The sequence below is a fragment of the Diadema antillarum genome, unplaced genomic scaffold (genome assembly GCF_040938485.1).
Source record: "Diadema antillarum isolate AM-2024a unplaced genomic scaffold, OU_Dant_1.0 scf00000159, whole genome shotgun sequence".
Taxonomy (NCBI): domain Eukaryota; kingdom Metazoa; phylum Echinodermata; class Echinoidea; order Diadematoida; family Diadematidae; genus Diadema; species Diadema antillarum.
In genome coordinates, this window is record NW_027271048.1 from 999,066 (window position 1) to 1,025,572 (window position 26,507).

General features: G+C 39.5%; 3 protein-coding genes and 1 long non-coding RNA gene across 4 annotated transcripts in view; all 4 read left to right on the plus strand.

The window, feature by feature from the left end:
- Positions 1–2,129, plus strand: part of LOC139722170 (DIS3-like exonuclease 1) — a 29,963-nt gene extending 27,834 nt beyond the window's left edge. The window contains exons 24-26 of the mRNA XM_071633486.1: positions 36–118; positions 865–1,002; positions 1,941–2,129. Coding sequence (XP_071489587.1) covers positions 36–118; positions 865–1,002; positions 1,941–2,129 — 410 coding nt within the window. The remainder of the gene's footprint in view (positions 1–35; positions 119–864; positions 1,003–1,940) is intronic.
- Positions 2,130–7,122: 4,993 nt separating this feature from the next.
- LOC139722148 (uncharacterized) lies at positions 7,123–12,799 on the plus strand. Its single transcript, XR_011710268.1, has 3 exons — positions 7,123–7,280; positions 11,448–11,695; positions 12,692–12,799. It is a non-coding gene; the product is annotated as an uncharacterized lncRNA (long non-coding RNA).
- A 370-nt stretch (positions 12,800–13,169) lies between these two features.
- Positions 13,170–20,312, plus strand: LOC139722171 (uncharacterized). The gene is made up of 7 exons (XM_071633487.1): positions 13,170–13,233; positions 14,040–14,105; positions 14,778–14,965; positions 17,338–17,396; positions 18,473–18,735; positions 19,133–19,206; positions 20,226–20,312. Exons 1-7 carry the CDS (start codon positions 13,170–13,172, stop codon positions 20,310–20,312), a joined length of 801 nt encoding a protein of 266 aa, XP_071489588.1.
- Positions 20,313–20,725: 413 nt separating this feature from the next.
- LOC139722149 (uncharacterized) lies at positions 20,726–23,772 on the plus strand. The gene is made up of 2 exons (XM_071633459.1): positions 20,726–20,940; positions 22,671–23,772. Exons 1-2 carry the CDS (start codon positions 20,763–20,765, stop codon positions 23,066–23,068), a joined length of 576 nt encoding a protein of 191 aa, XP_071489560.1. The 5' UTR covers positions 20,726–20,762; the 3' UTR covers positions 23,069–23,772.
- Positions 23,773–26,507: the final 2,735 nt, after the last annotated feature.

A 26,507-nucleotide genomic window follows, 5' to 3' on the forward strand; every position in this document is an offset into this window, starting at 1 on the left:
GCTCATGCATTTCTTTTGTTCCTACTGCCACTCAGGTTCTCTGGCAAGGTCTGAACACTCCGTTGCTGTGCAAGCTGCTGGAAGCCAAGCTGTTTTCAGACTCTTTGATCATGTGACGGTAAGAGGACGCTTGAATCTCTTAAATGTTGTTGCATGCATTTGTGTGCTTATCAATGTATTATTCTGCTTGCATGTTTATTTGTGTTCCTTGTGGGCATTTTTGAAGGGGCAGTAAATGATGAAATTGAATTGTCATTTCTGAAAGCTGTACCGTGGAAAGTCATAAAATAACAAAAACTAAAATAACAAAACTCAGATTCTTCTCAACCTTTTTTTTTTTAATGAACGTATTTGCATTAATTGTCTCTAATTTGTAGAAAAACAGTGGCAATGTATTTTATTCCAATGTAAAACAGGAACCAGTCACAAATCAAAATAGCAACCAAACATTGACCTCTTACGAAGTTTGCCGGAAATATTGTGTTTTTGTGTTCATGTGTTTATCTACCCATTTACTCGTCTGAATTCTCTTTATCGTATCCGGGCAATTACCCCCAGAGGGCAATCCATATCACAGAACAGTTCACATTGCCTCTGTCCTGCTCTCAACAGATTGCTATGGCATTGTTTCATTCCAGTCACTACATCAGTGGTGCATTGACACAGATATCATGATTTTTTGGTCAGTAAAACAAACCAACTGTGTACTTTTAACTCTCAACCCATCAGATAGGAGGGGTATCTATGATTTGAACGTACGTTTTTTTCCCTCATTTGTCATATCATTATATTGATGTGGGAAAACTTGACTCAGATTTGATTTAGATGTTGCATATGATATGTAATCATTCCCTCCTGCACTAGGTTGGCGTTTCAATCCAAACATCGCGGGCCCACCCCCACACCCTTCGACTGGAACTTCTAGCAAATTGTCCATTTCACCAAGGCACTGGCCCAGCGGGGACAGAAGAGGGCAGCACACTGCAGACAAATATTGTACAGGTGAGAGAACCTGTTTACGTTTTTCACAATGTTTATACATACATTGTAACTCAAACACGCTGCCCTGATGAAGTCACAGACTTCACAGCAGAGAAACGTCCAAGATGAGACAACTGGCTGGAAACTTGTAAGGTAGCTACAGGTGACTCCCATTATAACAAAGTCCTTGGAACTGACAGTTTTCTTTCGTTATGATATATTGATATTTCGTTTTAACCAAAGGGAACTTTGCACCATAGACTTTAATGATAATAATTTTGTGAACTGAATTAGTACTTCGATGTGCCAAAATTTTGTTTTGTTGTAACAGCAATTCCTTGCATTTGCTTGAAAAATTAAAAGTTTGATATCTTCAGCACATCCTGTCAAAAATTTCAAAGCCTTTGAATGGTGGAAATACAAATCTTCTCATATTTTCAAAAATAGTGAGCATATGGTTATGGTTTGTGAATTGATATACCCTGGTATGTCACATTCCACTTACACTAAGTTTTATTTATGGGCAAATACAGGCAAGTGCCATTAAACCACTAAGTCCTTGGTAACAGCAGTTTTCTTTCATTATATCAAAATTTAGTCTTGGCTAAACAATAAATTATATAAGAATATGTTGATGATAATTTTAAGACCTGAATTTTTACTTCATTGCATCAAGATTTTTGTTTCTTTGTATCAAAATTTTCGGTAGAGCCATGTACTTTATAACTTGGCACCGTCTCATGAAAGTTGTCTGCCCTGACAATTGCCATAGTAACAATGAGTGACCAGAGCTTCTCAGCCAATCAAAACCAAAGATTTCATGGAAATTGTCAGAGGCAGACAACTTGTCGGGGTTGGCAACTTTCATGAAACAACGCCCAGGAATGAACTGAAATAGTATGATGTTTTAGAATGAAGTTCTTGCGATTCAAAGCTGTCTTTGGGTTTTTGCCGTACAGGAGGTAAGACAGTGGAGTGAAGACAGCCCCCTCAACTCCCTGGTTACCCTCAAGGATGACGTGGAAGTCCTGGGGTCCAGCCTCAAGACCCTGAAGCAGAAGTACGGCCAGTCAAGCGAGGGCGCTGGTCTCTACCACTTGCTGCAGCGATTCAGGACAATGGATCTTCAGGCAGATGATGACCTATGACCTATGCCTACGACTGCCCCCCAGCCCAGCTTACTATGAGGAGAGCGCATGAAAGGACCTATGATGATAAAATGTATATCACTTTGTTAACCCCCACTAATTTTTATGCCTCCGCCACGAAGTGGTGCCAGAGGCATTATGTTTTCGGGTTCTCTGTCCGTCCGTAGGTACGTCCGTACTTCTGTACGTCCGCTTTCGTTTACATGATAACTTGAATAATATTGACCGGAATTTTACCAAACTTGGTCCAAGTATAAAGTATGATGGGGCAATTACTTGATTAGATTTTGGGTGAAATTGGCCAAAGGTCAAAGGTCAAGGTCAAATCATGAAATTGTATCCGTTTAAGCGATAACTCAAGACTGGATCAAGCTAATTTCACCAAACTTTGTCGGAGGATGATGGGACAATTACTTGATTAGTTTTTTAGTGAAATTGGACAGAGGTCAAAGGTCAAAGATCAAGGTCAAATCCTAAAATTTATCTGTTCACGTGATAACTCAAAACTGGATGAAGCAGCTTTCACCAAACTTGGTCCAAGGATGATGTATGATGGGGCAATTAGTTGAGTAGCTTTAAGTGACATTGGCAAGAGGTCAAAGGTCAAAAGGTCATGGTCAAATGCTGAAAATGTTGCTATTTCCCCCGTATCTATGCAATGCCCAAAGGTATTTTCTTGTAAACTTAGTGTGGACATGTACTGCTGCGTAAAGATTCTCCAGAGAGAGTTTCATGTCATAAGGTCAAAGGTTAGGTGAAAATGTTGCAATATCACTTCTCTCGCAAATGGTTCAATGTACATCTTCATGGAACTTGGTACATACGCATGTACTGACTGGCAGGGATTATCTAGGGAATTTAGGGGTCATGGTCAATAGTCAGGGGTCAAAGGTCAAGGTCAACTCCTCAAAATTTTACTATTTCCCTCATATACTAGTATATGCAATGCTTGCATTATTAGTTTTAAAACTTAATATATACCTGCATGCATTACCTAATGGAGATTCTCCCGGAAATTTCCAGCCAGAAGGTCAAAGGTCAAAGGTTAAGGGTCAAAGGCCAGGTTTCAATGCCCCCCCCCCCCAAAAAAAAAAAAAAAAAAAAAATCTATTTTTTACTGTAATTACACTTTCGTCATACCTTGGAAATTACTCAATGCATAAACTTATAAAAGGGTCCGTCAGAAGTCAAGTAAAAATTCTCAATTCCCCAAATATGTGTACCTGCACTCTTAGACAATTATAGCAAACCCAGTTCAAGGAAAGTGAACATTCAAGATATTTCTGACAAGCCTGTCATTTCAATATTTTGCCAGTTATGTGAAACTGTCATCACACATTGTGAAGACATTGTACTATACACCTATTGGGAGAATCATGCATTATGGCGGAGGCATCAGTCGCCATAGCGACATATCTAGTTCTTTCTGTTTGTAATAGTCACACTAGATGTGGAGACTATCTCTAAATGGTAAAAGAAAGTCTCTTGCTCTCAGTTTAATTGTCCTAAAAAAGCACCTTCTCCATGTCATCGTGCCTCATGTCTTTTTTTATTAAAACAATGGTAACTAGAAAAGCAATCTGAGATTGCAGACCTCTGCCAAGCAGCTGATTTCCACCCATACACACATGCTGAATATTGTCCAATTCCTCAATAAAGAAGCCTTTTGTTAGGTCACCAGCTTCCAGCTGCGCAGCGCCTCGCCAGAGAAGAGCATGTGATTTAGAGCGCATAGGAATTGCAAACCTCAAATGCGCACAGCTTGAACCCCCAAGTTCATTGATCGTATCTCCAAAAAGATATTCAAAAAGATTCTTCAGAAATCCGTAGAATATCCCAGATCACTGCCAAAATTTAATCATCTCTTCCTTCTGTCATTATCAGCTTTCCCCACAAGTTTCATCCAAATCTGCCCCCAACTTTTTTTTTGAGTTATTTTGCACATAGACAAACTAACTAACAAAACAAACCAGTGCTGATGAAACATAACTTCCTTCCTTGGTGGAGGTAATGATGGTAAAAGGGAATAAGTGAGGCATTATTCTATCTTATAACAATGCTCATGGGGACGTGTTAAAAGAAATACTGTGGTTTCTGCCCCCATCTATACATCTGCATACAAAAGAGCCATATGGACAAAGTGTTTTGCTCAAGGATTCATGTACCTTTGAAGGGCTTGAAACCTGGAATGTTTGCTTACAGTGCAGGGCACCATCTGCTAGACCATAACTACTCCATACAGAGTGGGTGTCAAATGGTAATAAAAGTTACATTTGGTAATTTCTTATGCCCATTATTTGTGAGTTGTTTTTCTTTTCCTATTTTGCCATCTTTCTTGTCCTATTTACTACATGTCAAAAGGAGGAGGCAGTGTGTGTTGACTTTGTGTATTTTAAGGACGTGTTCAGCACATCTCCCTTGCTACAATACTAGAAGTGCAATACTTTTCAGATGTTTGTGTGCAATGTTGAAATGTTCTTTCAATGAAATCCATTGCATCCGCAGAAGCAGCTCACAATGTGAGAGAAAGCTCTTCCAATTGTTTTTGAATGAACGTGTCTGAACAAGATTATCAAAATGATTGAAGTTCACTCGTCATGCATTACTTAATTGATTGAAGCATTGGATGAAATTGGAGATGAATGCCCCAAAATATGTATGTTGTGATATGAGCAAAGATGTATTTGATGAGATTCAATTAAGTTATGTAAATTTTGAAAAAAAAAATGAGTTTGCATTACAAATTTTTAAAGTCAAGGATCAAATAGCTTCCCTGATCTATTTCCAGGTCTATGATACACTCATGAAGCAGTTTAGGAAACTACATCCTTCTATTTTACCTGTAAAAGATGAATAAAAGCCAGTGTTTTAGCTTACATATTGGAGATTTACTGAATTAGGCATCAGGGTTAAGAGAGTAAAGGAAAATACTGTAAAACCAGAAATTTTTGCACATTTCTCATGGAGCCAAGTTTCTTAAATTTAAATGCACACAAAAGCTCTTGTCTATGTGTGTTGAATGCCAGTGGCAATCTGCAAAAATTCCATGCCGCGAAAAATGCCATCGGCTCCAATTTGCAAAAATATCACACCGCAGATATTTCTGGTTTTAAAGTTGTGTGAAAATGCGAAAAGTTTTAGCTAAGAATACTGGTAAAATAATGGATAAGGCAAATGAAGACATGAGGAGGGTATAGCATTAGATGTGGCGGTAAGTTTTTTTTTTTCATTTTTTTCTATTTCAGTGTGATCAGTGACCTAGAGAATGTGGAAGAAATTCCATTCTCCGTCATAGTACTCAACAAAGAATAGCTACCAGAGAGTTTCATGTTTTGTATTTCTGAAGGCATAATAAATGGCTCTTTTTGGATGTACCTGCTGAAATTTTGGAATATGCCCACTACTCATTTTAAAAGCATTTATTCCTGTGCTTGTAATTGAAACATTCACAACTTTCCAGCACATTCATGTATATTTTAGTATCTGAAAGTATACCACAGCAATTCTCCAAGTGAATGCGGAACTGAACGTTTTTGTATAAATTTGTACACTAATCTCTCTGAAACTGTATATAGTGTATATGATGTGTGATAAAATGTATTATGATTCGTATGTGAATAAACGTCCATTTCATTACTTGCGTTTTGTTTGATTTGTTGAATTAAGTACAGTATATTTTCCAGTAGGCCTACAGTTGTTTCATGTACCGTATGTATTATTCTGGAACACTTCGGAAGTGCGTGCAATGTACATACATGACCATGTGCGCACATATATGCACAAAAAATGAATCTATGGGTGCAGACATGCACACACATACATTCACCAAACACACACACACACACACACACAAGTTATGCATATAGGCCTACACTCTGCAAAGAAAAAAGAAGAAAGTATTTATATACCATTTAAAGGTAATTTTATTGGCTATCAACCTAGTAGGTTAATATAAAGGGAAACTTTATGCATGAGTGAACACATTCATATTTGTCCTCCTATAGGCACAAAAATAACAGTTGCAAAAATTGCCGTGTCTTTCATTTTCTAATGCACATCAAGGTAACGATGATAACAAGGACCTGTTTAAAACAATGAGAGATATAAGAGAAATAGCAAAGATAAGTTTCCGTTCTCATTATCTCTTTATAACCTCAAATAAAATCAAAGGGGGAAAATTAGAATTTTCTGTCAACTCAAATTCATATGACATAGGGAGTAAGTACTGAAGATGATTAAATGAACATAATATTTTTACATTATACTTCTTTTAGTTCAGTAGTTGAAGAATTCATGAGACAAATTCAAGAACCCAATATTATTTGTAGTTTTCCCAATTCGAGATATCAATCAAAATTCCTAACATTTTTGTTAACACTGTTTCTTCTCTCATTTCATTTGACTTTGAATTTGAATGTAACAAAAGATTCTTCATTTCCCTCCGTCATTTTTTAACCTATATTGATCTTTTGGGCCCCAAAAGTATTAAGAGATCATAGGATTATTTTTGCATTTTTTTTTTTTATTATTGCGTCAAATTTGTCATTCTGATCTTATCGTTACATGGGAGAGCACTTAAACTCATAAATGACAACTTGCTTATTTGTGCAAGTTTTACTTTTATTCCTTGAAAGAAAAGAACAAAGATGTTCACTCGGGCGTAAAGTTTCCCTTTTGATTGACATACAGGTTGAAAGCCAAGTTATACCTTTCCATGCGATATTCCAAGGCACTGCTAAAAAGCTACAAAGCCCAGGTGCGCGGCCCTACCCACGCTAGTTTGTGAGCGAGTATGATGGCTGCATGCCATTTATGCAATGCTGACTGTGTATGATTTTGCACGCACATGCTGGCTCTGCTCATATCATGTGGTTCACATGGTGGGCGCGCGCTATGCTGGGCTTTCTGCATGCTGAGTATCCTATCAATTTGCTATCAACTGCTGTAAACGTATATACCCGTACCCGTACATTGTCGTACCCCTGCGAGAAACATGTGCAGTAAGTTGGAAGTTGCATGAAACCGACGAATAAAACTATTTATGATTGCTGTTACTGACAGCGTTTAAGCTGGATAGTATACTGAAAATCACTGAGCGAGCAGCAAAGGTCCACAGGTCTGGATCAATGGGACTGGTTTGCTCGATGGAAGGTGAGTTGATAAGTTTACTTACGAGGTACGAGTGAAATACAACGGTCCCACATGTTCAATTTCATGTTCGTAGAACGGGCCTTGTTGACACATCTTCTGAATTCTGCCGGATCGATCTGTCATCTGGTTAGACATAGCCATATAAAATATTATAGTGTCACTACCACTGGCACTACACTAGCTACGCTCTGGCTGCCATAGGCCATGTACACAGTTTAAGCAGCGCCTCAGTTAGCCCGACCAGACGCTGTACGCTGTGCGAATACAGCATTTTTGACCAACGCAACGAGGCATAGAGTAAAATATCCCGTTTGCGGCAGTTTAAGCATTGTTAAGAGTTTTTCCAACTTGTAAACAAATCAGGCAAATTATTTTCAACCATTTCATATATCATAGACAAGATTATTCATTAACGCAATTGTTTTCATGAAAGAAATTTACCATTGACCAACGCAGTTTTCATGATTTACCAGGGCAAAACCCGGCACAATTTTCGCCGATAAAGGCGATATGCGACGTAGTATTTCTGCTTGCGGCACGATGTACAATCCCTATGCAATACGCGCGTGCCCCGCGATCTCTGGCTGAACGCCTTCACATGTCTCGCGAACATTGCGTAAGCGCCAATTCCCATTGCGAAAGCACGTGAAAATAGCGTGCGCACATGCATTTGGCCGCAAACAAGATCGCTATTCTGGCGGTGTTGTTGATGTCTTTCTCGTGTTTTTCTCATTTTTTTTCGATGGTAACATCCACTTTCCGAAAAAAATGGCGGCCCACATCGGCTCGCGAAAATTCTATTTTACGTGAGGATATGTTTTCAAAATCGAGGAACATCGAGAAAATGACAAAAAATCCAGTTTCTTGGACCATTGTTTCTTAACTGTTATGTTAAGAAGTACCGAAAATTTCATTTTGGATGCGATATGTTGTCATTTAGGTGAGAAAATTTCACTTTCGTCAGAGATCGTGCCCATTTTATCGGTTGGTTTTTGTTGATTGCTAGTGTGTTAGTATATGTGTAGAGTGCATGTAACAGTGCAATGCTGTGTTTAGCTGTATATTACCGTGTATGTTGTACCTGCCGCGAACGGCTGCACGGCCGCTTACTGACGCAGTTACTCTAGAGTGGGGAACCACAACACGACTACAAAACTTATTAAAATTTATACGTTTCTTATAAAAAAATGTATATGTTACTCACGTTAAGTGCATGCTTGTATTACAGAAGGTTCATAAGTCCATAGAGAGCCCTCATGATAAGTCCATTGAACAAAAAAATGACACTTTCTAGCGCAGTAGAACAGCGAAGGAGTCCCCGACCGTCGGGGTTCATCGTTGCAGAATTCAAAAATGGCGAGTGACTACTCAGCAAATCATGCGTGCGTATGCGTGGCTGGAAGTGCAGCGATCTATTACGTGCGTGCGCTCTATGGTAGCAGCACGCACGGTCGACAGATCGAGTGAACTGCCGATTATCAGATGTACCTGGTACCATTCGTACATGCTGCATATTATAAAATCATCATTTTCGGTAAGTTATTAAATGTGAATTTCAATATTGATAGCATAGGTATGAAGTCTCATTATTATTCTGTTCGTTAGATGAGTTTGAGATGACAAAAAATGATCTAAAGTATCAAAATTCATAGCGATCGCCCTGCGATTGTTGAACTCTCTTTGTGTTTGTTGGTCCGTTGGTACAGCCCTGTCGCGCTACTTACAGCGACTGGGCTGTGTATAGTTAGCCTCAGTCAACACAGCGCAAGCGCAGATCCCTGACATGCATAATTCATGTCGCCCAGAACCCACTGAGAATGCCTGCCGCTCCACCACTCAACTCCGGATTGCGTACAGAATATTGATATCTCGACTAATCTATCAGCTGTGCGATCGCAGCAATGAGAGAGCTAAAAATATCTTGGCCTCTTCTCTCGCGGGCTCTCTCTGCTCCGCGATGCGCTTGCCAGGTCTTACCTCGTTGCTGATTGGCTGAGCCACGACTGCATTGGCCATGTGTATTGTGAGCATTGTGTCTCGCTTGCTGCATCGCTAGCATGCGCATGCACAGTGCATGTAGTCACTGCACGCTATCCCGCTCTCGTAACCCGTTTGTATGTACCCAAACAGCCTCGCAGCGCACCGCTGGTATCGGGTATGTCACTCGCTACTGAAATCTAACATTATAAACATTGATCTATGCACTTCAAACATCCTCGCACATACATAGCACATACTTGCACACGTTAAAAGTAGTCAAAATACAGATAAATCGCTCGAGAATTCATCAAAAAATACAACAAAGATGAAAAAAAAATTGTATAATGACCAAAATTACTCCTTTGATGACATATTCCTGGCACAGATTGCTGGAAAGTTCCATGATATAGGGCGAAATTATACGGAAAATCTCTGTTGTTTTCCAATAAGCCACTGAGGTGTACATGGTAAAAATTGTATCAACGTAAAGCTTATGAATGGAAGAAAGCGATGATGTCATTTTCGTAAGGCATTGTGGGAGAGCATGCCGACCAATGAGGGAAAACCTTTCATAATTCAAAGTGATAGCAAGCTGATCATCAACCGAAACTAGCTTGCTGTCGTCTGCTATTGTAGGGATCAACGGCATGGTACGTGCAGTGCACTGAGGGAGACATGACGTCATCGCTCGTGAACGGTGGGAGTGCAAACCGTAGTGCAATAGCTAGAGTACTTCGTAGTCGTCTCGCAGGTCGATGTCACATCGTGTGTCGGTGTGGTACTGCGTCAGTGTGTGCATGTGGGTGGGATCTCTCGTTGCATTGAGATGTGTGTCAGTGAGTGTTTCGGTGATTTGCTTGTGTCAATGTGTGTGCATTATAAAAGCACCTAGGTACGCCACACCACACGACTCTATGGTATGCTCTCATTGATACCCTACGCGGACAGGGTCATGGCATGCAACGCAACTCAAATAACAGTAGTTACCTTTCGTCCTTCAGTCATCATTTTAAATTAATGGATACCTTGTTATATCTCAAGCAGGGGATCTCCTTATCCTATTGCAGAGCGTGTATGACCATTGTCCTAGGCAAAATTCTGTGAAATAGTAATGGAAAAAAAAACCACATAAAAGATTTTTTCCGATCCGCCAGTTTGTTACTGTTCAACAGTTTACCGATTTACTTACGGCAGCCACTACACACACACAACCATCACAAGCCTCTCTATCCTGCATCCAGGGCTGTGTATTTTGCGCGATTTGTGGTGGCCTTATATTGATGAAAACACTGTATTTATGTAATTGTTTAGGCTACAAGTGTAGCTAGGATGTTCAAAATGGAAGCTATTCTATAGTAGACTTCCTCACAGAGTCACACTTTACGCCGTGATCATGGCAATTTTCTGTGATGCAACATTGTATGTAAAGCTCAATAATCCCTCAGCAGAGAACAAAGATATGCGATATCGCGCAGTATAATGTGCCCAAAATTGCAAGATGAGGAGGGCTCTGGTGGCGTCATCACAATTAAATTGAATTTGTCAAATGACGTTCCATACAGCAAGAGGAGCCCGCCGGCTGCTCAGTGTGTGGTGGTTGATGGGGTATCACCTTGGCACACGGGGAATGAGGTGCCGATAATATGGGGCCGTAAAGTGCATAAAATTGTCACAGGAAGAGGCACTGATTCCAAGAATTTGACCATTACCTAGACTAGATTGTACATTTCTAGGTTCTAACATGGTTCTTGATGTAAAAAACAGTTCTACTAGACTGGAGCAATTTTCATGATGAAATTCATGTTTACAGTGCACTGACTCTTTCTGAACTTGGAAATCTATTTAAAGTTCCTGTGAGTATCATCACCCGCACCAATCCAGGCTTGACCCCCCTTGCCAATGTTTGACTATGTGCAAGGGCATGGTTCTACACCACAGATTTCTATGTGTAGCAGACGGTCACATTTTGGGCAGAGTTGAAGTCGAATTACGGCCATCTTGTTTTACTAGTAAAAGACATGATAGACATTCATCACTAGCCTATGGCTATTGATGATACAACCCCAAACATCAAGTTCTAAAGTTCAACATACAATCTTAGCCAAAATTACACAGTTAAAGAATGGACTTTGTGTTTAATTGACTTCCATGGTTTTCATGTTTCTGTTGCTTATTTCATGCATCAAGTGAAAGTTTTCAAGGGCAGAGAAGCTTGTCTGTGAGAAAACCATGGCGGAAGGTTCACCTAAACCCTGCACAGTTCCAGAAGAGATAAAGAAATACATCCGGGCTGTTCTCTTGTCCAAAATCGGCGGCGTGTCGCTGGAAAATTTTTGCCGGGACTACAGAAGGCTTGCCGGGAAACCCCTGGTATACAGTGACTTGGGATTCCCTTCACTTAAGATGTGTTTGAGGTCAATACCAGATGCAGTGAGGTGAGATTAAAATGTTTTCTTGGGGCACCTTGACTTTTAAGCCATCATCAGTTTTCCCTGTCCATTGGCCTCATGTCTATTGCTACTTCAGGCATGAAGTTCTGTAGATTTAGATCTGATTTCAGATTTTTTTTTAAATCAAGTCTACACACATTTTGCTCTTTCCATTTCTCAAAATCACCTGAAAATTTTGATTTCCGATTTTTTAAACAAACCTCAATATAATCCCTGTACTTGAACCTCAATCATTTCTGTTTTGCGTTTCAGTGCATGGAGTTTGATGGGGGAGGGGGTGTACGAGGATTGAGGACCTGCAGGTCATGAACATTGGGTACATTGTGTGTTAGGTCTTACCTGCCACTCGGGCACCCTTCTCACCTGAATCAGAATCTTTTTTTGCCCTCATGTTTCCTTATTATATTCTTTCCTTTGCATTGTTGAAAAGGTATGCAACTGCTACTGATGCTGCTGCAGCTAATGATAATGATCAAAAGCATATCCCCCTCTCCCCCCCCCCCCCAAAAAAAAAAAAAAAAATGGATGAATGAATGAATGAGTGAGTAAATAAGTGAATGAATGAATCAATCAAAGAATGAAAGAATGAATGAGTGAGTGAATGAATGAATGAATCAATCAATCAATGAAAGAATGAATGAATGAGTGAATGAATGAATCAATGAATGGAAGAATGAATGAATAAATAAATACATAAATGAATAAATTCAGGTTTTGTTTTTTGTTTGTTTTGTTTTTTTTTTTTTTTTTGGGGGGGGGGAGGGGATTTTAGTTGTGTAGAGCTGAAAATATTCTATTTGTGTTTGTGAAATTCCAAATGGGTACACGGGAAGAAAATGACATGTACATATCACATGCCTTCCACTTGTGAAGTTTCTCCTCCATTGTTGTAAGGAGTCATATAAGTTCTGTTACATTCCAAGGAGATGAACTATCACTGATTACCGGTTGGTTCACTATTCATATTTTTTTTCCCGACAGGTTTGAGTATAGCGAGGAGGCAGGTATTTGGATGTTATACGGAATCGGAGACCCAAACTCCTTCATGAGCTCTGCTGCCAAGAAGGCTCAAATTCCACGGCCCCATGATGGCAAGTTCTCTGTCTCTTTAATATTTCATTCGCAAGTTGATGTGTCACCAGCATCATACTGGGAGAAGGCAGTAGGCTCACCTCATAGGTTGACAACATGGAAATTATTATTTTTAGTCCTCTTACCATGGTTGGACATAATAGATAAATGATTGTGTGATGTAGATAAATATGTGTGTGATGCAGTGGATCTCTTTTTATGGCTGAATACAACATTGTGAAAGGCAAAAGAAGTGTTTAAAAATGTTTGCTTTTGAAGAGAGGAGGGATGAGACAGTATTGTGCATGTACTGCTTCTCATGTTGTAAATGTATCCAATGAATTTCACAGCATGCGTGTACTTTCCTAAGAACCTGACATGTAGAAAAATGGCATTTCAAGGCTCTTCCAAAGATGATTTAAGTCTAGTGACTGAAACAGCAAGCTGCTACAGTTTGTTATGATAAATGTACAGTGTATATAGTATTACAGCTGCACTGTTGCTAAACACATGTTTATGCATTTGTACTCTGACAAACCATGATAAAAGCATGCTTAGTTATAAATCTCTTAAATGGTTGAAATTGTGCTTATTCTTATTGCGTGTCTGACGGAAAGAAACCTTGTCTAACCACTTTGTGGTGTGATCTTGCAGCCACTTCAAAAAGGGTATAAGTGAGTACAAGTTTGAATATTCAGCAATGAGCTTTTCTACATTACTGAGATATTTAAGATAGTATTGCTTTGTGTTTCTGTTGTAAAGATAGTAATAAGAAGTCACCATGAAGTAAATTTTCATAGTCAATTTTGTGAAGTACTGAATAGAAGTATTGCATCATCCTTGGTGATGGTGATGGTGATGACTTTTACACATCTCGCCACTTTGTGTAATTACTGTCATTATTCATTTTACTGTTCATGATGAAGTATTTATAAGAGCAAATATTGGCCTTCAAAAAGTATGTAACATTATCATCTTCTTTTTATTTTTTTGTTCAACAGTCATTTTCCCTTGATACGTTCAAGTATAAATCTTTTTTTTTTTACAGTTCGCACCTCTGAGAAAGTTGATGCCATCGCACTTCCATGTTCGTCAACTTGCTCTCTATAAGTATCTAAAGCTACATCTATAAGATCTATAATTGAAAATGAGGTTTCAAATGTTAAGTTCAGATTGGTTGCCATGAAGAGTCGTCATGTTTGTTGGCACTCAAAATGATCACCCTATGTTGTTTCATTTTTTATTCTCTCCTGAACAGGTGTGAAGGAGAAGAAAAATAAAAAGAAAGGCAACAAAAATAAGCAGAATCAAGGTAATGACCACGGTGAGTACATACTGTATTTTGTTCCTTTGGGGCTAAGCAGTTTTCCTGTTATTCAAACAGTTGATGGCATATTGCATATTGAAAACAACAGGTTTTGTGCTGCAGTATATCGATTTAGTGTATTTTGTTTTGATGGGGAGATTATAGAGCAGTTTACTGTGACTAATTCAAATAGTGATATCTTATTTGATGCATGATTTTAGATTAGTAGCTCATGGTGTTTCATGGATCTCCTTTTCACACCACATGTTGTACATGGATGATTTGCAACTGCATCAACACATTTTTTTTTTCCCCAGCTGTTACAAACCTGCAGCCTGTATGTTGATGTAAATTGCATCGTAATCATATCAAGAATTATAAATTTAACAATGACTACAAGTATGGCTGATATGATTATTAAGTGTATTGTGTAGTCTAAATGTCAACTTATTTTCTTAATTTCTAAGTACCGGGTAGTTCCTCACTTGTTGATATAATCTTGTGTTTTAGAATCTAAATTGCTGAGGAATTAAGTTATGTTACTAGGGACAAGTACATAAACATATTTAATTACTCTGTGTTTGAAGTTTGTTGTAGTTTTTTTAAGAGCAATAATGGAGCAAAGTTTCAATGTTAATGTATATACACGTTGTATGTATATGTATATCTATATGTATTAATTTTCCCCAGATAATTCAAGTGGCAAGGAAAAGGCTAAAAGTGACAACTCCCAGGAGACTGGTGATGGTAGACATGATGGAGAAAGCTGTGGAGCAGATGAAGAGCTGCGAGTTCCAAAAAACAAGAAAGGTCTCTACACAGTCTGTGTGAAGTACAGTGGCTCCATGTACGAGCATGAAGTACCAGACACGATTGAAGTAAGCATTCAAACTGGTCTTGATTTCATTTATTCTCTCTTGATATATATATATATATATATATATATATATATATATATATATATATAAACCTTGAGTTTCACTGTTGTGTGAAACAGAGTATCCACAGCTACCCCCCCCCCTTTTTTTTTAAATCTCTCCATCAAATAGTGTGTCATGCATGGTTCCAGTGCATGCATATGTTTGCCTGGGTGAATGGAACCCATTTACAGTATGTTGCATTTGAGATTTACCACTTAGTGTTCAAGTGGAATAGGTATTAAAGAATATGCGGGTATTCCATATCCAAGACGGATAAAAGGATACACATATTGTAACCTGCCCGGCAGAAGGGCCCTAGCACAAAATTTTTGTTTGTGACATAATTTGACAATATTTTGAAAGCTCTGTCATATGATGTGATCATCATTTTTTTGTGTGTGTGATTTTTTGAGCCCTCAATCCTTTCTAGGGCTTGTCTGCTAGGCAAGCTACAATGTGTTGCCTGTTGTGTGAAAAGGGAATATTACTTTCATTCATGGATTCATGCTATAATACAAGTCGAGAAGGTCATCCCATGCAATTCTCTCTGCCTCTTCTAAATTTACTGCATGATCGGAGAACATGAGCGATAGTCTAGTTATTTTTGTGATCATTAAGGTTTGCATGGTGGTGAGAATAAGGTGAGGAGAGGTTTGCAGTTCACCATGTAGATAGCCGCGATAAGGAATGAAGAGAGAGGAAATGGTGAAGGCAAAAAGAAAGGTGGAAAGATAAGAGAGGGAGATTAGAGTCTTCAAATGTTCTTATGTCATGAGTCCTGCAAAGATGGATCACCATCAGAATCTAGGTTAAATAAGGATGTCATTAGGGCTATCCTTTCGCTTTCCTTTTGTCTTCTTTCTCCAGTCTTTATCAGGGGGGCATTTCATGAAGCATTTTGTCTGACAAAGTTGTCGGACAAATTTGCTCTCAGCCAGTACCCCAGATGCAAGGATTTCAGTAGCTTATAACAGTTAGTCAGAAAAAAAATCTGACAAAATGCTTCATGAAATGCCGCCCTGGACTATCCACATGGTGAACTGCTAACCTCTCTTCATGATTTTACATAGTCAAGTCATTGTTCAACCTCTATTTTTGTCTCTCATTGAACTTCACATGGGCTTCTTTGTTTTTACACAACACATTTCCAGGTCAGAGAGCTTATTTTCATGTTCCACTATAGGTCAGAAAATAGCATGTGAGCGTGATGACTTATGCGAACTAGAAAAGCACTCGGAGAGCACAGACTTCCGCCAAGCCAGCAACTCATTTCCACCATTACACGTACACACATGAAATTTCCCCAAACAGAAGCTTTTTGTTTACGTCATTGCACGGTGCCTTGCCGGAGCAGAGCATGCACCTTAGTGCGCGTATGTAAACCTCCAGTACGCACAGCTTGAACCCCAAGTTTGTTGACCTTATATGCCAAAAGATGAAAAATCCTTCAAAAATCCATAAAAATTCCCAGATCACTACCAAAATTGAAAGAGGTGTTCCTTGTGTCAGTATCGAGTTTCGTTTTAATCCGTACTCAACTTTTTGAGTTATTTTGCAAACAGACAAACCAACGCCGATGATCAATTAACCTCCTCCTTCCTTGGTGGAGGTAATGATGTGATGATTTCTTTTATTGAATACTGTTGGGTATAAGGTGTGATCGAGAGAAAACTTTACTTTAGTGTAACTGCAGGAAGGTTAACCTTCACAGAAGAGAAATTCAAATCCTACCTTGAAAATCCTCAATGTCATTACAGCAGCATTAGTATGTGATATTAACACATCTCTTATGTGAAAGCATCACCGAGAAATGTGGCCAGGTATAGTTTTAACATCTAATGATGTCTCATCTTGCCATTTGCCAGAGCTTTGAATTCACATCAAGGCTCCTGAAAACCTCCTCTACAGTTTCATGTCATGACATTTCCACAGGGTCAATTTGATCAGAGCTCAGCCGACAGTCATACAATTTCCACAAATCCATGCTATAATGGCAACCAAAAGGATTATCCAACCTGCTGTCAGAATATCAGTGAGAGAGAGTTCTTTGTAAGATTTATGGTAAATCATATTGAGTTTTGGGGTATACCATATCACAGCCAAAAAGGTGCTAAAGTACATCTCACCCAAATTGCACCTATTAAATACACCTACCTATACACCCAAATTTTATCATGTCAAACATTTTGTATTTTTTGTTACGGCTAGAGAAAGGATGGGTGCTGCTTGTTACATAATTATATTTAGTCTTTATTCCAGTCACTGTGTGATGCATTTGTTGGTCGTTGATCTCATAGATATGTGCCATGCCAACATTGTCTTCCTTCCAGGAAATAATGGAACTGTTTGCAGAGCAAGGGGATGTCATTGAGACAAGTATATCCAAAAAGTGAGTCTGGAAACAAGACTGTTTATTTCAAGAAGATGTGAAATAAGATGCCATTTCATATGCATGAGCATGCCAGGACTATTTCTCCAAGTGGTGCTATAATCCTGTGACTCAGACTGCTACTTCTTTATTTAAATGTTCCTATTGAATTCTATACCAGATGTCTCACCATAATTCAAATGATAATATCTCTTTTGCTTCTCTCTTCTTCTTTTTTTCCTCTCTCTTTCTCTAAGTGTATGAAGTTTTGCTTTCTTCCTTTGTGAAATATGAGGAGTAACATTTAATGAAATTCCCAGAAGGATAAATTCAGCACAATATCATGCTATTTAGAAATATCATCTAAAAGTATGTATTGAGATTCTTAGGTTTTCTCTGGTGGTCAAAGGGACACATGCTACTTTAATAGCAAGGTTGTTACATGAATAGGTTTAAATGTGATTCTTTTCCAGTTAGGATTACATCACGGTTCTTGTCTAAAAACGTTGCCTTGCTGTGGTGGACATTAATGACATTGAATCATGGAATTTACCCATTTGGAAGTATTCTTCATGCTACACACTTCCCGTATGAAGCGTGATGAGTTATCTGATACCATGTGACGTCTTCCTGGCCTTTCACTGAAATCCAAATCGTAATAGTCTATAATTGTTGGGTTTTATTTTAATTTCCTCACCAGCATCCTCATGGCTAAGCATTGCCCTGGTTGTGTTACAAGTCAGAGGAACGCAAATTGTACAGTGTTTTGGATAGGCTGTTGTTGTACCTGCAGCACAATGCTGTCAGCCTCTGTTACTATTAAAGTGAGGCACTCAGATGTTGATCAAAAATCACAAGTCGTTGATGGTAAGATCCTAGTTGGACAGTCCAGCGTGATTTCAACTCGTGATCTTCATAGTTGTAAGCATTTGTGTGTGCTAAAACGTGTTGTAATCACAGGTCAGTTACAGTTTCAATCACCAAGCGTAGAATTTGCTCAGTCGTAAAGATGCCAAGTTGGATGACAGCACACACGACCTGCTATTACATTAACTATTCTCCTCTCATCCAAATTGCCACGCCCATCCCCTCGTCAGATTCTCCTTCTTCCGATTTCACAATGAGGACGAAGCTATCGCCGTCATCAAAAAGTACAACGGCCGCCTCCTGCGCAGCGGCACCGTCATCAACGTCCTGCCAGCGAAAGAGAAGTCAGAGGAGACACCCAGCCGCGGTCAAGGTGGCAATCCCAAGATGGCGGATAGACAGAACAACAGAATGGGGGATGGACAGAACAACAACAGATTGCAGGATAGAACGAGGGAGAAAGATCAAGGAGGGGAGGTCATCTTGCAAAATGGTACAGACGGATTATGCAATTTTAATTTCTTGCTCATTTCTAGACAAAAATAGCTCATTTCTCCTCGCGATTTCGTCGACTGACGATTAATTTTATGACACATCCAATAAGCTGCAGCAAATACTGATCATTGTTTTTATTATAGAATATCAATATGTAGATAAAGCAGTGGCAGATCCAGAGGGAGGCGTACCGGGCATGCGCCCCCTCTTTATTTTTTGTTTATACAAAAGAAATAGGGGGGGGGGGGTCTTTCACCCCCCTTTAATTTTGTAAAGGAGCCTCCCCTTTACGGAAATCCTGGATCCACCCCTGGATAAAGGTATATATTTTAAAAAATAATAATAATAAGACAATCCACCATATGGTATTAACATGTCCATAATCTTCATGCTAGGTTTCGAAAAACCGCCGATGCAAAGCAAGCTGGTTGACATTTTGGTCAGCAACTTGGACAAGGCAACGACATGGGTAAGTAAATTCTTTCAGCGTGGATATGTTTGAGCGTGTGTTGATTATACCTGTGTAAGAATTAGTGACCGCTATGTCTTATGTTTGAAAGAAGGATATACAATCTTCATCAAAGCGAAGCCACTTAGAAAGGAGCATAATGTCACCTTTTTTTTCCAGTTTGGATTGTTCCAGATTTTGACATTTGAAGATGTTTGTCTCCATGTGTGGATGATTATTGCAGAGGCTCAATCATTTACAACTAGTTAGTTTAAACCTTTGTTGATAGTGCGTCAGGACTCAAATAATTATGTTCCTTTCTTTATCTTCATTTGTTTTTTATTAATACAACTTTTTTGTTTTGCTTTAATCAACCTCTTGTTTGTTTGTTTGTTTGTTTGTTTGTTTGTTTGTTTTTTCAAATATGTTATTTCTCTTGTTGTGAATGTCACGGTATCATATCGTTGTTTTAAGTGCTGTACACTAATATACATTTTCACTGAAAAACATCCCTGAGACTGATAGTGTTGTTGTTTTTTTAACCATACTGAAATAAAAACAAAGCAAAACTGTGAACTGTCTTCAATATATTTTTGGAATTTTTGAAGCATCAAATAAAGATATGGAAAAAAAAATGGCAGCTCACGATTCTCAGAGGCAACAGAGTCTTTGATATCAAGAAGTAATCAAAACAAGTGAACACAGTCTTAAAGTCTGTAGTCTGTAGTCATCGTGGATATATATATATATATATATATATATATATATATATATGTATATATATATATATATATATGTATGTCTGTGTCAAAGCCGGTGATATTCAGTATATATGCCATTTCTTCTGTGAGTATACTTTGTGAATCTTTCAAAGAGATCCACATTATCTTGAAAAATGAAATCATTTTCTTGTACGCATTGTTTTGAAGGTCTGTGAGATTGTGATATATCTTTGCTGTAAAGGGTAAAGTCATCTTGATATGGGTTCATCTCAGTATATGACATGCTCATGATATTTCGCTCATCTTGGTCTTTAACAGAGGGAGTTGAAGAAACACTTTTCAATGTTTGAACCAGTGAGGGCCGATGTTTACCACAGCAAGGCTCAGGATGGGAACGAATGGTGAGTATCCGACCATGCATCATATTGGGGGGGGGGGGGGGGGGGGGGGAGGGAGGGGTGCTAGTGCTTTTTCAACATAAAAAGGCAGTATGTGGGACTGGTGTAGTCACAAGTCCGAGTTCATGCTAATCACCCATATTGCCCATACCATGTTCTTGATGACAAAAACTGGGCATGTACACATCTGATTTAATGGCAGCATTGAAGGCAGCATTGATTAAGATGATTTTCATTGGGTCCAATTTGTACTCGGTGGATTTGTCGGGGTATGTAAAAGATTTGAAAGGTTGTACATGTGGATTAGTCTAAGAAATCATCTCTCTTGTATTGTGTCAAGCTTGGACGCCACTTGCCATGATGCAGACTGCAGTGCAGAGAAACGAATGTCTCTTTTTCTCTCGCCAGCACCCAGGGCTCAGTCTCTTTCTCCTGCATCACCAATGCCAGCTGCGCCATGAAATCGATGAATGGCTCCTACCTTCGGGACAGGAAGCTCCGCATTGAGCTCAAGGGGTCCGTGCAGGGAGGAGACGAGGTGCGCAAGACGCCAGGAAGAGAGGAGCGCCCAGCGAACAATGGAATCCCAACGGCTAGTCCATCACCGCAGAAGAAGAACGGGAGCTGGAAAAAAGGTCTGCAGAATTAAAAAGTGCCTGTCTCAAGATATTTAGGAATCTAAAGAAGGATGTTCTCTGGGATTTGAAGGTGCTAGGGTTATAGTTCTGCACCCCACTCCCAAAAGAAAACCTTACTGTATGAGCTGTTATTTTGGTAAGGGTTTCTTTTTTGTGAATTTTGTGAATCACTGTTGGACTGCGAATTTCACATGTGAAATCTGCAAAAATATTTACATGAAAATAACAGCCTATACAAGTATCTGCAATTTTCATTACTTCACAGACACATCTTTTTTGGGGTGGGGGTGGGGAAGGCAGCTGAGTTATAGTTATGTTTTTCGTGTTTGTTGATTTCATCATTCTTTGTGTTGGATCTTTTCTTTGTTTGCAATCATTGCTTGCACTTTAGTGTTTGAATATGTATGCAATATATCTGTGTATCAGTTAGTGTGCATGTATGTCTGTATCCAAGGCTTTGCCCTAGGGAAAACATGAATACTTTCTGCATGCCCCTTTTATCTTTAGCAATGGGGAGTAAAATAGATGGTATACATATTTCTGACAGTGAGCTGTATGTCAGTATACAAATAATGACTGCTATGAGGGACACAGTTAAAATTATGGGCCCAAGGTGATGTGGTTTTCACATCACCGAGGGCCTACATAATTTTAACTGTGCCCCGAATATCGAGCTGTCATTATTTGTTTTATATACCAAAAATATAGATTCCGAAATATAGATACCGAAAATATAGATTCTAGTCTATTTTACAGCACTCGTAATCAACGCTGATCGACAGCACGGCGGTCGTATCATTGGTGCGTACATATGAGTGATCTATGTGTACGGGGTTGCGACTGTCTCCAAACCTATTTACAGGGCACAGTTGATTCTATGCCCTGGGCACAGTAAATCATGACGTCATTTTGATCAAAAATGGGGCACAGCTATTTTCATGACTCCACTTTTAACCAATCAGATGAGAGCAATCTACTGTAAAACGAGGAATTTTTGCGTGCATTTTAATTTGGCGAATTTCGCGAGCGCCAAAATTCACGAAATTAAAATGCAGGCGAAAGTTTTTGTCTACACTACATGCATTGAACGCCAGTGGCAATTCGCGAAAATGTCATGCCACGAAAAAGGCTGTCGGCTCCAATTCGCGAATATATCATGTTTTACAGTATATATGAGGTATATAATAGACAATATACTTTCTAGTGATGGAAGTGAACTGAAAATGACAAACCAGTAGATGGTCTCATGAAGTTCTCTTTTCATCAGTTTTGATGACAGTCATGCAAAGATCTTCAAGTGTCTGTCCTGTGACATGGAATTTGTGTAGCTTTCATACTACTATAAACCTCAAATATTTTGTGGTGAGGGAATTTGTGTAATTTTGCACTCAACTGAATTATTGTGAAAATGGAAATGTGAGTACTTGAATTGTTGTTGTTTTCAGATGTTTATGTTTGAACAGAAATACTGTTGTCAGTGAAATTATAAACAAGTGGGGATCAGTGAAATTTGCCCTGATCATGTGAATGAACATTTAGAGCACAAACGTTTCTACTTTCATACATGAAAGCCTCCGTGCATGTTGCATGTGGGTAGACAGCTTGCAAAGACCAGAAACAAAAGCCTTTTAAGGGGAAGTGAAATTTGCAATTGCTATTTTTTCCACTGTCATGTACATCTTCATTGTTTTGTTTCTTTCTTTTTTTGTTATTGTTGTTGTTTTCAGGCAAAGGAAAAAATGCACAGTCCAAGTCAAATTTGTCCAAGGATCATGAAGGCAGCAACGCTAACAAATCCAGCTCAGATGCAGAATCAATTGACAGTATCTCACCGGAATTAGTGGGAAGAGGTGGAAGCAGGCTCAAATTCAATGTGAATGAGAGAAACGTTGCCCCAAGTGAATCTTTGGAGTCGTGGGATGCTGAGACCGTAGGGCCAGCGCATTTGAGAGACGGGATTGCCGGGGCTGAAACCTCCGTCCCAAGACCGTGCACACCCCAGGGGATCCCCCTAGGGAGGGGCAGGGGGAGAGGGTTGTCGGGTGTGGTCCACCATGAGGGGGTAGTGAAGAAGCCAAACCGTCCAAGCCTGGCGGACCTAGCAAGCAGGCTCGAGGAACTGTAGCAGCACGGACGCGGCGCGTTCATCAAGTTTTGACTCTGCTTCAAAGGCACAGATCTGAGTAGATTCCAGACATGCTTTGTGTCCACCTTCTCTGAACAAATCTGTGGGGATCATAGCTTGCATACACTGTAGCTGTGCATGTAGCATTTAATGTACAAAAATTTACATTTGTGCCAAATGTATGATAGCAAGCATGTAAGCTGGTCAGAAATAAGCCGTGGGTGACTGACATGCTTGGGTAAGTTGACCTTTAACCCTCCATTGCAGTCCATGCAAACGGGTGTGTCTTTGAAGGCCAAGAATGATGAATTGTGTCCGTTGAGATAGAGAGAATGAGAGAGAAAGTGGAAAAGGTATGAAAAGAGGAGAGTAGAGCGAGAGAGAGAGAGAGTAGATAGAAGAAAGATGGGGAGAGGGAGGATGATATGAATTTTGCCATGTAGCTAATGGAACATTTCGATGGAGGAATGAGTCAAGGGTGGATGAGAGTGAGAGATCCAGGAAAGTGAAGGTGATGAGGTTTTGGGGGACAAAGTTTGTGCCACAAGTGTCAAGCAAGAGCAGGTATGTCCTATTGTCAACCAAGAATGCCCGTTTTATGTGAATTGGTGTTTGCACACACATCTTCGGTTATGTTGCCTATTTTTGACATCTCAGCCGAGAAGCCCCCCGATCCCCATGATCCAGCTTTTGACTACTATTATACAAATGATGCACAGGATAGAGTGCGTTAGTGTAGGCGTAGTGCACTCGAGGGTATTTACAATTGTGAAACATGCACGAGGCGAAGCCGAGTGCATGTTGCACTACATTGTAAATACCCGAGAGTGAGCTACGCCTACACTAACGCCACGAAATAATCCTGTGCATCATTTGTTTTATAAAATGGGTCGAAAATTCGAAAACTAACATCATTTTTCAGCGTTTTTCACGTACCTTTGTGGGTCAAGACGTCCGAAGATGTTCGTCCCAAACTTTTACGCACGTCGCACTCGCGGAAGTCCCGCACATACAGTATAAGTATAATGGGGGGTTGGGTTTCCGGACACCCGCATGAAAACTTACTTATTTTACATAGAATATGCACCCTTTACCTTAAAGACTTGATATAGACTCCTCATATAGGCCTACTAGACAACATACTCTGAAAACGGCGTGAGAATTAACCTGCTAAATCGTTGGATTTGCTCTTCAAAGTGACTCCATGTACGCGTCCGGTCCCAAAACGCTTGGTCTACTGTACTGTACAAAGTGTTCGTATAGTACAGTATACGTACGTACGCCACGTATTATGTTATGCACAAGGGAAGACAGGCCGGCCGGCCGGCAGCCCGAACTAGAAGTTGTTTACAGGATTGACAGCGCGTACGCGTATGCATGCAATTCATCAAAGGAGCCGCCGCGCGCACAGACGATCGGCAATCTACCATAGGATTACAGGCAGTGCAGTTGTACTGAAGTAAAGGAAGGAGGTGTGTCTCATTTCAGCGCTTCCTATTGGCTACATTCTTGAACCCATTTTATAATATACAAATAGGGCATGCTCTATGGTGCACTATACTGGATTGTAGAATGACAAATGCTAAATTATCCCGAGTGTCATTTTGTTTCACCGAGGCCACAAGCTAAGGTGAAATAGAACTGCACAAGGAATAATTTAGCATTTGGAGTCCAGTACCGACGCATGAATAGAACGTGCACTGATTGTTATAGTGCAGTAGACCCTTTGATCTATATTATGTGCATGCATTTTGCGTAGGTCAAGGCCCTACTAGATCTAGACTCTGCTGCTGAATTTGTGCAAGCAGAGTATAACAATAATCTTGCTTACGTACAGCCGTGTATGCCTAGTGCTGAGCGGACTTGCGTATAAACTGTACTTTTTGTGATGTGCTTTACCCATACCCTGAAAGGCTTTTACGTAGTCCCATGTCCCCCCGCTGTGTATTGCTGCACAGATGATTAAATTGTCGTTGTGCCATAAGTGTTTCGGTATCATCACGACCGTACACTATACTGAAATTTTTGCACGATCATGTGATGCAATCTAACCAATCACAGCCCATACTATCCTTGACCTATTTACTATAAAGCTATGGGTGGGCTAGACATGCTTGCACACCTCCCACACACATTTTTCATGATACTGGTAGACAGCTGAAGAGGTGGATCAGCCCAAATTATTCGTGGAGTGTAAGGATGTTGTTGTGTCATCTTTGTCCCATGAACTCTGTATCATTTTATAAACATGACTGGATGTCTCATACGTGATCCATCTAAACGTCTTGTTGATATCAGTATTGCACAGCTCCTTTACTATAGTATTCATCTTTAATGAGTCTGTTCACGTAGGTGGTACACTGTAGTATGTAAGTCTTAACTTTATCTGTGAAAGTTTATGCATGAATATCAAAGTTTCGAGCTGAGCTTCAAAGAAAACTACACCGTAGGAGTGTACCTACAGTTCCAATCATGCATGTGTTTGATTGCAACTGGAGTAGATGTGACATTAGTTTTCTCGTCTATTTTGACAAGATTCTTTGGGATTCGCAGTGAATTTAGAAATAAAACTTAGCACAGCGGGGGGTGAATATGGGTGTATTTTGACTTTCTCAAACCTGCAAATTCAAGTCTTTTAAAGGAGCTACTGAATATACAAAAAGTACTGAATACACCAAAGGTATATTGCGTGCATCAATGTCAAGGTCAGTGACCTACATGTACAGCACTCTTGTTCTTCAGAAATGCATGGAGTGACTCCCAATGAATATTATCATGGCATTCCACAATATGACACAGTTGGTTGTGATATAAATGTGGATTTTTTTTTTTTCACTGCAGCTGTATATATAGAATCTTAAATGATAATATTAGAATCCAATTATTAAATATCCGCATACAATTTTAGGTGCTGCAACAAGCGCTCATCCTGGTTGAATGTTATAAAGGCCTCATAGCGTGGGGATTTATCGAGTGGGAAGGTGGGCCTAGTTTGCATATTATGTTCTAGAATCCCTATATCAGATTGTGTAGACCTTCATCACTGATCTCTATGTAAGCACACACACACAGCCGAAGAATCTTGACTGTAGTTGACTGTTACCAAATTAAAGGGGATGGCTAGTAACTGATCAGTGGGAATCAGTGGGAATGCTGGGGGATGATTGTTCCAATTCTTGTGGGATAATCCATGTATTGTTGTGTGAAAATTATTTGCTTCAGAATGATCTCATATTCAAGTAACATGCAGTTTAATGCCCCATCACTGTACAGGCATCCTAGCCTGGAAACATTAAACTGCACATTACTTGAATATGAGACCATTTCTGAAGCAAAAAATGTTCACACAACGTTAGATATATAATGTACTCTTAAACGAATCCCTCAAGAAAAAATTGGAACAATCATCCCCCAGGATTCCCACTGCATGATTCCTACT

Bases quoted from the DNA above. Each gene is read 5' to 3' on its own strand.
- LOC139722171 (XM_071633487.1), top strand. From the start codon at position 13,170: ATGGCATTTCAAGGCTCTTCCAAAGATGATTTAAGTCTAGTGACTGAA. The intron at 14,106-14,777 runs GTGAGTACATAC...AATTTTCCCCAG, and splicing joins GAATCAAGGTAATGACCACG to ATAATTCAAGTGGCAAGGAA. The intron at 18,736-19,132 runs GTACAGACGGAT...TCTTCATGCTAG, and splicing joins GGAGGTCATCTTGCAAAATG to GTTTCGAAAAACCGCCGATG.
- LOC139722149 (XM_071633459.1), top strand. From the start codon at position 20,763: ATGAAATCGATGAATGGCTCCTACCTTCGGGACAGGAAGCTCCGCATT. The intron at 20,941-22,670 runs GTCTGCAGAATT...TGTTGTTTTCAG, and splicing joins GAACGGGAGCTGGAAAAAAG to GCAAAGGAAAAAATGCACAG.